Source organism: Trichoderma evansii, assembly GCF_050947405.1.
Source record: "Trichoderma evansii strain SZMC 28006 chromosome Unknown GGI43scaffold_41, whole genome shotgun sequence".
Lineage (NCBI taxonomy): Eukaryota > Fungi > Ascomycota > Sordariomycetes > Hypocreales > Hypocreaceae > Trichoderma > Trichoderma evansii.
The window spans coordinates 29508-41035 of NW_028145165.1; the positions used below are offsets into that span (position 1 = coordinate 29508).

Sequence of the window (11528 nt, forward strand, 5' to 3'; positions counted from 1 at the left end):
CCCTTACGTTAATAGTTCGTAAATCGAGTGAGAGCTTTTAGTTTGCCACATACCACGGCACGGAAAGTCACTAGTCGCAACTTCATAATAGGCCTTGAAAAAACGAATCTAGGTCAACCAATCTAAACATATTTTAGCGTCCATCTATTGTCCAGTAGATTTCGTAGCGTAAGCAGGAGATTAACTTCCAGGAACGTTTATAAGCTGCCCCTTGCTCAGCATGCAGTCCATCATCTTTGGTACCTTCGGTATCTAATAGTCATCATTCCTCTTTAAATCATCGTTTTCGCATAAGCGCACCAATGACTGGCTGTCGCATATTATCCAGACCGACGGCTATTATATATCAAATGCAATGCTGTTGCATTGAATGTCAATCATCTGCTATATTTTACTAGTGTACCGTAAACAAAGCCCACTTGACCTAATTTACCCCTCATTCCAAGGCAAATAAGTCGGCTTCGGCGAGAGTTCATCCATTCACTTCCACCATGCCACCTGCCAGCTCACAAGCGTTATATTTTTTCCCTGGCGCACCAATAGGAAAGCAACCGATGGTTGCCGGTACAGCGCTCGTAGTATTAAGTAGTTTATTTGGTAGGCTAAGTAAAATGAATTTCGGTGCGGTTCAGATGTCAGAAACTTGAGAGTGTACTACAATGTATATAGGAAAATTTACATAAAACATTTAATATTATATATGTTAATTTTTAATAACATATAATCGTAATATCAAACACAATAAATTAAAATATATTTATTATTTAATCGTATTCTTATATTGTTGCCCCTATAAACTTATATAAGGAGTCTCGGTTTCCTCAGTAATAATTGTAGAGTGGGAATCATAACTACCAAAATCATTATGGCATTGCTGAGAAGCTTTAATATTACTGCCTTGGTTGTGGCTATCCTCTTTGTTTCCAGTGTCTACAGTCAAGACGACCTCGGCCTCAAAAATGGATTTATCAACTTAACAACGTCCAATATTCAATTCCAACTGGTCCGTGATTCTCAAGTCCTTGCATCACTCAAGGGTATCGGAAGTTCTTTTGACTTTCTGCCACGAGATTACCTTTCTCGTCGTGCTAGAAATGGTCAATATCACTGGGGAGACATCACGTATCGGTTCCGAAAAACGGGATCGACGTCCTGGGTAGAAGGAGACTCTGCCCAGTCAAGGAAACCTATCGATATCGCTAGTTTAGACAGTCTTGCGTCTGCCAACATGAGCCCAACTCTTCCATCTGGTCCTCTAAATATCACTCGGGAGTGGCTTGATGAGAATGGCGATCTGGGATTACGATTTACGCTGCACAATAGCGGAAGCGACGATATCGAACTTGGCAGTGTAGGGTTTCCAACAGAGGTTAACAGTATTTTTACCGGGCGAGACGCATCGGATATGCTTGCTCTATGCTCCCTTGCCGACCCGTATATTGGTATGGATGCGGGATATATTAGGGTATCACCGACCAGTGGCAATGGCCCTGCTCTAATCATTACTCCTCTTAACAAAACCCCAATGGAGGCATACCGTAACTTGGAAGAGCCATATTTTGACGATACAGCATATGGGAGTCAAACATTCGAAGGCTACTATGAGTGGCAGGTCCTTTCAAAAGCCTGGGCGGAAAACGAATGGGCGAATGCTCAACCATGGAATACGCCATCATCTATAGTTCTGAAGGCGGGCCAATCGGTGCAGTATGGCTTACGCTTCACAGTCGTTAAAGAAGGAGTAAGGGAAATAGATACAGCAGTTTATAATACCGGTACGCCGATCGCAGTAGGTGTTCCTGGATATATCATCCCTCAGGGGGTACCAGCGCAACTTTTTATCAACGCATCGTCCAATATTCGAGAGGTCTCCACAGATCCGACGGATGCTTTATCTGTGATCAAGTCAAGTCAACAGTCTTATCTGATTACGCCATCCAACGGTACCTGGGGGAGGGTAAGATTAACTCTTAGCTTCGACGACGGAGAGGTGCAAACCATTCACTACTACGTCACAAAGCCTGGCACCGAAGCCATTGCAGATATGGGACACTTTTTAACTACTGCAGCATGGTTTAACGATACTAGCGATCCGTTCGGTCGAGCCCCTTCGATTATGACTTATGACTACGACGAAAAAAAGGTTGTAACTCAGGACTCGCGCGCCTGGATCGCAGGCCTTAGTGACGAAGGTGGGGTAGGAGCATATCTTGCAGCTGTCATGAAGCAGGCTGTGCAGCCTAGTGCCCGTGAAGTCTCAATGATTGAAGAGTTTATCGATCAGGTTTTATGGAAAACTGTCCAAAATGGAGGAAATGTGACTCGGAAAAGTATATTTTTTTACGAACCCAGTCAAGTTCCGTCATATCAATATAGTAGCGATATTGACTGGAATACTTGGTCGGCGTGGAATAAGGCAGAGGCATACGCTATCGATCGTGCATACGATTATGTGCATGTTGCGGCTGCATACTGGTCTTTATATCGAGTTGGTAGAGCATATCCCCAAGTTGTTACGAAACACAACTGGGACTGGTATCTAGACCAAGCCTACATGACCATCGTGCGAGGCATGCAACCTGACGTTGGGTATAACCAGGTAGGACTAATGGGAGAGACAGTTTTTGGCGAGATTCTCAAAGATCTTTCTCGAGAAGGGCTTATGGAAGAGGCCAAAACCTTAACTAATACCATGCGTTCACGGGCTGTGCAATGGGACCACGAGTTAGTTCCGTTTGGCAGCGAGATGGCTTGGGACTCTACCGGGCAGGAGGGGGTGTACTACTGGACGAAGTATGTGTAATTGGTTCCGTTTGTTGGCCGGCTGTCACACGTACTAGTGCTAATACAAAACCAGAAACTTCGGATTTACTAACACAACGCTGAAAACCCTCAATAGTGTGCTTGGTTACGTGCCAGCTGTGCCTCACTGGGGATGGAATGGAAATGCTAGGCGGTATTGGGACAATATGTGAGTGAATTACTGAAGTAGTAATCTTAGGAGAGGCGATAAGCGTGCTAAGAAGTCATAGTTACGGTGGCAAGCTTCAACGTATAGAACGTCAGATCCATCATTATGGATCTGCGCTCAACGCGCTAGTTCTTCTGTCTGCTTTTCGAAGCAATCCTTCAGATATATACCTCTTAAGAGCCGGATATGGTGGAATTAGTGGTCCACTTTCTAGTATCCATCAAGACGGTTATGTTGGCGCATCATTTCACTCATGGCCGGACACCCTTCAGTGGGACGGTATCACTGGAGATTATGGTCCTGGATTTCTAGGTATGACCCTCGGCATTGGAACCTACGTCGTGAAAGATCCAACCTGGGGTCTACTGGTATTTGGTGGAACAATGGATATAAAAGGCGATTTACGGACGGTCCGAACCACAGACCCAGTCCGAAGACGAGTATTTATTGGGCCGTTGAATTTGGAATTAGAGGTTGACGCTGGATTTATTGAGGCTGTGATCTTCACTAATGGCTGTGGGAACATCGAAATACAAGTGAGCCAAAACCCAAGCCAGCCACAAGCCGACAAGATTGTGCTTTGGATAGTGAGCGGTGGAGAAGAATGGGAGGTTCTGGAACAGGGTGTGGTAAAGGAGAGACAAGGGTGGGGGATTCCATTCATTTCTCCTACAACGACGGTACATTTACAAGGAAAGACATGCATGGGTTAATAGTATGTAAGTTTAAGAAAGCCTTGTGCCTAACAGATTGTTAGATACAAAATAAACCAAGTTTTCCTCCGCCTTCTGCATTGGTAGTCGATTATTGTCGGGTTCAAGTATTTGTGGGCATAATGGCGCTTGTAGGTCACAGTGGTTACAACTAATAGTGTATAATGTGCTATATTATGGAAATATAGCTTTTAAACCTCTTGAGGGGGGGAGGGGGGGAGGTCTGGCTTTATGGTTACGATTATCTTTCTTAAGATTTAAGATAAGAAAATGAGAATTTGTAATAACGTAAATCTAAATTCATAACTGCAGTCTATATATGCCCTGTATCTCAATCAAAAGCTACTATTGCCAAATAATTTTAAAAAAGCATGCCAACAAAAAAAAAAAAACTAACATAAAATAGAAATATTTTTAAGCAAGACCAGCCGGGACAACGGCAGACTTAGCTGCGACCTTGGGCGCAAAGCTCGACAGGGGATCGTTGCTGACAATGTCAAACACAGACAAGTCCGCCTGGAACTCCTTGCGCAGCCAATTTCGGATTTCGATTGCAACAAGACTGTCAATGCCGAGAGCCGGCAGAGACTTCCTAGAATCGATGTCATCCTGTTCCACTTTGAGAATGTTGGACAGGCCGGCCACCAGCGCGTCGAGCACGAGGTCGTGGGCTTGGTCCTTGGATGTGGCCGCCGCCACCAGCTTCTTCCAATCTTCCTTTGTTGCCTGACCGTTACTATCACCACCAGAATGGCGGTCCAGCTGGCTGAGGATGGCAAAACGTGAATCGTCAAACCAGTAGGGGTCGTTGGAGGACGACTTGTCGAGCTGGCCACCGCTAGCCGTGCCGATGGCAACTTGTGTCGGGGCGCGACCCGAGACTGCAGCCGCAACAAGGTTAAGCACATCCGTCTCGGTCTGGGGTATCAGGTCTCCATTCTTAAGGAGTTGGAAGACGTTATCTTGTTCGGTGGAAACACCAACGCCGACGACCAAACTAAGGTTGAGACTGGTGGCTGCCAGACCTGACGCAGCACGGTGGTGCATGAGAGAATCCTGGTAGTTGTTACCAGCGTTGTAGTTGGCCTGGCCACGGTTACCTATAATGCCAGCAATAGAAGATAAGCAGACAAAGAAGTCTAGGTCAGCCGGCAGCAGCTCGTGCAGATTGCGTGTGGCTTTAAGCTTTGGGCGTAGTGATAAGTTCCAGTCCTTTGCAGTCATGTTATTGTAGATACCGTCCTGCATAATGGTTAGATATTAAGTAGCATACAATTGGGAAGTGGGCCGAAAGGGGAAACTTACCTTCAAATCCATAGCGCAGTTAATCATGCCCTTGATCGGTGGGCAGCTTTGCTTTACTTTGTTCAAGGCAGCCTCCAGCTGTGCTTTGTCCGCCACGTCGACCGCAGTAACCGTCGACGAAACACCTTGCTCGCGTAGTTCATCGAGCAGAGCCTGCGCCTCTGGACGCGTGTTGCCGGATCGAGATAAGAATACGAAATGCTTGGCGCCCTTGTCAGCGAGCATCTTGGCAATGGATCTGCCAATACCACCGAGACCACCGACGAGGACATAGGTGCCGTTGGAAGATAGTCGGAAAGCACCAAGGCCTCCAGGGATGACGGGAACAACGTCGTCAGGTCGCGGGATCAGAACAACCTTGCCAATGTTGTCGCTGCTCTGCATCAGTTGGAATGCTTGTTCAATTTGGCCAAAGCTGTACTGCGTAACGTTCTTAAGGGGCCGAATGACACCCTGCTCCAGCAACTTGAGCACCTGTAAGCCGAGCTTCTCGCATTTGTCGGGATATTCCGAGACGAGGGCGCCAATATCGAGACCCGAAAAGCTAATGTTGTTGAGGAACGGTCGCATCTCCAGGCCGGTATTATCGTGGATGTCACGCTTGCCTAGCTCGATGAAGCGGCCAAAGGGAGCCACGCAGTTCCATGTACGTCTCAGAGCTTCATTGGAGAGCGAGTTGAGCACAACATCCACGCCCTTTCCGTTGGTCAGACGCATAACACCATCGGCGAACGAATGGTCACGGTTGTTGAAGATGTGTGCCTCCGGGATGCCATACTCGGCCATCAAGAACTTCTTTTTCTTGTCCGAGGACACAGTGCAGAAGATCTTCTTGGAACCGAGATACTGGGCGACAATGATTGCTGCTTGGCCGACACCACCGGCCGCAGAGTGGATCAGGACGGATTCGTCCTCCTCCAGGCGGCCAACGTTAATCAATGACTGCACTGCCGTCTGGTACTGGCCCATCAGCGACCCGGCCACCTCGTCACTAATGGAGTCCGGAGTGTGCGCAAAAGTACGTGGGTCCACGCGCAAGCGGGTCTGGAAACAGCCGCCGTGCAGGCCGAACACACGGTCGCCTACGCGGAACTTGGTGACACCGGGGCCTAGCCGTGACACGATACCTGCGCACTCCATACCAATGTTAGTGTCTTCGTCTTGGCCCATGGCCATCATTAGGTCACGGGAGTTTAAGCCGACAGATCGGACCTCAATCTCCATCTGGCCTTCGGCGATGGGGTCCACAACGGTCAAGCCGGGCACGAGCTGGTATTCAAACGAGTCGAGTAATCCAGGCTCACGGAAGGACAGACGCAATGTCTCGTCACCGCGGTCCTTCAACGGCATTGTGATGGTGGGAAGGCTCTGTCCGGACTGTGCTGCGTCCAACAAAGTCTTGAGGTCGGCATCCGGCTCGAGACGTTCCACCAGGAGTTGACCATTTCGAATGACATACTCCGAGTCCGTAGATTGATCAAGCGGCTTGCTGCTGCCGATGAGTCTGGCAATGGTACGCACATTGACGTCCGCATCAAGTGAGGCTGCTGAGTCTATTGAGAGGGTGGTGAACGGAATTTCCGGATATTCGCCGCGGATCGTACGACCCAAACCCTTTACGAGGCCCCCGGCTGCGGTGTCCAAGGTCAACCACAGCGATGCATGGGTTCCAAGAATCAAGGACCGAAGCTTGGCAAAGGAATTCTCATCCAGATCTTCCAAGAAAGGAAGATCCAGATCCAGTGCAAAGAGAGCCACGTACGACGATAGTTGTTCAGGAATAACGGCGTCAAAGGGCAATTTAGCAACATTATACGCCCGTCGCAGCTCGCGCTCGACTTGTTCTACCGCCTGGGTCGCCTTAGACGATGGGCTCTGAGGCATGACAATCAGGATGTTTTGGATTGCGGCGTTACTTTCCTTTGCCACATAGGCGATCGTAAGACGTGACGCATCGGAGACGTTGATGATAGTCGGGGCAGTGAAGCCTGCAGACACCAAGACATTGTCTGGGATGACAGTGCTATCAGAACTATTGGCAACCAAAAGAACGCCCGACGGTTTCAGAATCTTCTTGATGTTGGCCAAGATATCAGCGTTGTTGCCTTCATACTTCTGAGCAGTGTCCAACACAACAAGATCACGAGAAGCTTCCTCAAAACCCTGTGCAAGAGGATCCTCGGAAAGATTCAGCTGCTGATGATGGATCAACTGTTTCCATGGCCCAGATTGCTCCTCAGGAGCCACAGAACCAGACAGAATAACCGACTTAACACGCTTATGGATCTCTTCTCCAGCTCCAAGAAGGGCCTGTGTGAGAAGACTATTCGCAGACGAGTTGGATTCGAGAATGTTCAATGTGGGATACTTGTGGGCGAGTAAGGTAACGTATTTTCCCAGTGAGGTAACGAGATTGGAACCACCTTGTAGAATCTGTTGGATCTGAGCAGCGTCGATCATTGTCACATCCAGAGCCAAGCGTGGAGCAATGGGAACATGGCCACCAAGAGAAGCAGATGCGCCAGAAGCGTCTGACTGTGCACCCGACCCACGAAGCGGCACATGCTCGCAGCCGCGGAGCGCAATGACAGGCTTGTTGTCTCCGTCCTCGCTAAAGGCAAACACATCGCTGGCCATCTTGTCGCCGCCACCGCTGAGCTTGTAGGTGTGCGAGAAACCATGGTATTTGGTGCCCGGGGTCGAATCAAACTTGGCCGAGACATAGATGGATGCAGTGGACACAGGCATGCGTGCTGTGAAGTCCTCACCATACCACGCACTCGAGGTCAATAGATGGACGAAAACATCCAGGACAGATGGATGGATCAGATGGGGTGGCTCCCACTTTGCAGGGTAATACTGTTTTGTGTCCTCTACCTCAACGGTGTAGTGTGACTTGTTGTTGAGGAGGTTTAGCTTTTTGACTCCCTGGAAGGCCGGGCCCAGATGGAATCCGGCACTGTCGAGCTTGTCGTAAAAGACGGCAGGCTCCAGGCTCGGGAAGTCTCCCTGTCGAATCTCTTTATACTCCGCCTGGAGCTGCGTGTTGGCAGCCGCCTCTTCGTCCACAAACACACCATTGCCAATAGCTGAGTCTCTCTCTGGTGTGTAAACGGCCTTGATCAAACCATTGCAGTTTGCCGTCCATGTGCCACTCTCGTTACGGCTGGACACCTTGAACTCGGTCCAATACGAGGAGTCTTCGTCCGCGATGGGTGAAGAGCGCCATGGCGCGAGCTGGAGTCTTGTCTCAATCGTCTGGTTGATAGGAACCACCAAAGCCTTGCCAATGTTGACGTCGCGCACCTGGAAGCCCTCGATGTCGGCGCGGGTCTGGATCTGGCGCATACCTTCAATGGCCATGACAATCATACCCGCCATGGGATAGATGTTGGTGCTCTGGAATTGGTGGTGCTCGATCCAGGGCTGCTCCGAGGTGCGGAGGAGGTTACGCCACGACGGCTCCAGCTCTGTGGATCGTTCGTCTCGTGCGCCGAGCAGCTCAAGACGCGCATGGCTCCTGTTTCTGTAGGCCGAGATAGCAGCCGACTCGCTCCAGTACTTTTTGGACGTGTTCCATGCGTATGTGGGGAGTTCAACCAGCGCAGAAATCTTGCCGTTGTCCGTTACATCGCCATGGTCAACGCCACGGTAACCATCGTAGGCATTGGCCAGGCGCATGTCGACCGGGTGGCCTAGAACAAACAACTCACCAACCACCTCCAAGGACGTTTGGATAGCATCCTGCTTTCTCTTGATGGCTGACAAGTAGCGAGGAGGAGTCGAAACCTTATCACTGACGCTGGTCATAATCTGCTTCAATGGTCCCTGCAGAGCCGCATGGGGTCCAATCTCAACCATGGCGTAAGGGCTTCCCTTGATGCCGGTTTGGTTTCGTGACTTGCCTCCGAGAAGGCCTGCCTCAGCAGCCGCGGTGACGGCGCCCGAGAAGTTGACCGCACTGACTAAATTGTCCACATAGTACGATGGAACAAGCTCACTACCATCGATGGGTTTGCCCTTAACCGATGAGACCATGGTGACATCCTTATGGCCCGACTTGGGCTTCCATGCACCTGCTTCCATTCCAGCCAGGTACTTTTCAGCGATAAGCTGCATGTGGTGGGAATGGTACGCAGTCAACACGCGGAGCTTGCGAGCAAAGACATCATCTGCCTGCAGGAACTGCATAATCTCGTCGACACCCTCCACGTCGCCGGACAACGTCGTGCTTTCTGGGCTGTTGATGCAAGCAATGACGACCTTGCCTGCCGTGACACGGTCGATATACTTTTGGGCCGCCTCTGGACCCAGGCCGACGGCAGCCATGGCACCATTCTTGCTGAGTTGGCTGGTGAGGAGACCTCGGTAGTAGGCAATGCGCATACCGGCCTCTTTGTCGAACGCACCTTTCGAATAACCAGCCGCAATCTCGCCGCTGGAGTGGCCAATCACGACCTGTGGGCGGATGCCCCAGCTAGCCAAGAGATCCACGACACCGAGCTGCAGCGCCGTACATGCTGCCTGACTAATGTCTGGGAGATCGATTTGCGATTCCTCGGCACTTCGGTTCAGCTCTACGAGGAGATCCCACGTGCAACCAAAGGACTTGAGGTGGGCGTTTGACTCCTGCAGAGACTTCTGGAATACGGGGTATTTCTGCAGAGAGCGACCCATTCCATACCATTGCGCGCCCTGGCCGGTGAAGATAAAAGTGAGAGGCCGAGCTTTGGTTGGGGTACGGGTGGCCTGGGTTCGTGCACCATCAAGAGCCTGTTGCAGCTCCTCGATAGTCGAGGCGGCGGCAAACGTTTTCCAGGGAAGGCTCGATCTCTTTTCAGAGAGCGTATAGGCCAGACGGTGTAGCAAACGGTTCTGCTCCTCGGACCCGTTCTTCGCGTCGACCTCGCTGAGGTATTTTTGCAAGCTTTCGCTGAGACGAGTAATGCCGCTCTCCTCGTGAGAAGAGAGAAGGAAGAGACGCGATGTAGGCCCTTCTGTTGTCGTTGTAGGACCGTCGATGCTGTCGGTTAAGAGTTCTACGGTGGTGTTGTGTGGGGCTTTCAGGTTGTGTTTCTTCAAATAGTGGTATGCATCGTCTATTACAACGTGAGCATTTGCACCACCATAGCCAAAATTGTTGATGCTGATACGACGGAGACCGGCCGGCCATCGAGTCGCACTCGTGGGAATGTCAATCTTCCACTCAGCCAGCTTGATCTTGGGGTTGATATTCTTCAAGCCGTGGGTCGGTGCCATCCAGCCACTTTCGAGGCTGTAAACGGTCTTGACCATTCCAACGATGCCACTGCAACTCTCTAGATGTCCCACGTTGCTCTTCACAGACCCTACGTACAACGGACGTTGTCGTGTCGAGCTAAACGCGGCACCGATCGCCGAACATTCGACAGGGTCACCAGCTGCGGTGCCCGTCCCGTGAGCTTCAAAGTAGTTGGTCTCATGCAGGGGCAGCCCTGCAGACTCATATGTCTGGCGGATCAAATCCGCTTGCCTGGCTGCAGATGGCTGTGTGAGGCCGAGAGTCCGGCCATCTTGGTTGGCTCCCGTGGCGCGGACGACGGCGCGGATGGTGTCGCCATCACGGAGAGCCAGGTCCATTCGCTTCAAAACGACGAAGCCACCGCCTTCGCCACGGGCGTATCCATTAGCTGACGTATCAAATGAGTGGCATTTATCGTCTTTACTAAGAAAAGACATGGGGGTGGCGAATATGTCAAAGACTGGCAGAAGTCGCAAGTTGAAACCTCCAACCAAACACTAAAGAGTCTGGTTAGCCTATTTCATATTCAGAAAGAAGAAAGAGAGCTTACTGAATCGGTTTCTCCGCTTCTAATGCTCTGGCAGGCCATATGCATGGCAGTCATCGAGGATGAACATGCTGTGTCAATGGTCATGCTGGGACCTCTAAGGTTGAAAAACCACGAAATACGGTTAGACAAGATGGAGGTTCCTAAACCCGTGGCCGAGTATTTTGGGATACTGTCCAGATCTAAGGCTTGGAGGTCCCAGTAGTCATGGCTCTGCCCTCCACCGACGAAGCAGCCGATGGGCTGGTCGGCGACTTGGTCAATCGTCAGACCGGCTGCATATAGTTAGTACACTGTCTACGGTAGCAAACCTACGCTTTACTTACCGTTCTCGAGGCCTTCGTAAGCCGTCTCCAGAAGAATACGCTGAAGTGGGTCCATTGCCTTAGCTTCTTCAGGCGTAATGGAAAAGAAACCGGCGTCGAACTGGCGGATATCTTGCTTCACAAAGTGACCTTGCTTAATACCGCCAATTGTCCCAACCCTGCTCGGGTCTTTGTGCCAGAAGCCGTCTGCGTTGAACCGGCTTGGGGGTACAGGCTCCCTGGCGTTCCTCCCCTCCACGACCATGTCCCATAGATTCCGGGGAGAAGATGCTTCGCCGGGAAAACGCCCAGAGACACCAATAATGGCGATGTCAGATGATAGACTGGAGAAGTCTTGGTCACCAAAGCCATTCTTGGCGTCGAAGGAGTCGATGGAAGGTGCCAT

The 11528-nt window shown here is 50.6% G+C and overlaps 2 protein-coding genes across 2 annotated transcripts; one reads left to right on the forward strand and one right to left on the reverse strand.

The window, feature by feature from the left end:
• Positions 1-491: 491 nt before the first annotated feature.
• GGI43DRAFT_432362 (uncharacterized protein) lies at positions 492-4043 on the forward strand (the record flags this gene model as incomplete). The annotated part of the gene is made up of 6 exons (XM_083209553.1): positions 492-634; positions 937-2793; positions 2858-2971; positions 3033-3617; positions 3772-3815; positions 3997-4043. The coding sequence occupies 6 exons, from the start codon at positions 492-494 to the stop codon at positions 4041-4043; spliced, it is 2790 nt and encodes a 929-aa protein (XP_083055214.1).
• Positions 4008-11528, reverse strand: GGI43DRAFT_432364 (uncharacterized protein; the record flags this gene model as incomplete). The annotated part of the gene is made up of 7 exons (XM_083209554.1): positions 4008-4926; positions 4990-7768; positions 7850-8742; positions 8791-9229; positions 9281-10767; positions 10821-11092; positions 11144-11528. The coding sequence occupies 7 exons, from the start codon at positions 11526-11528 to the stop codon at positions 4099-4101; spliced, it is 7083 nt and encodes a 2360-aa protein (XP_083055215.1). The 3' UTR covers positions 4008-4098.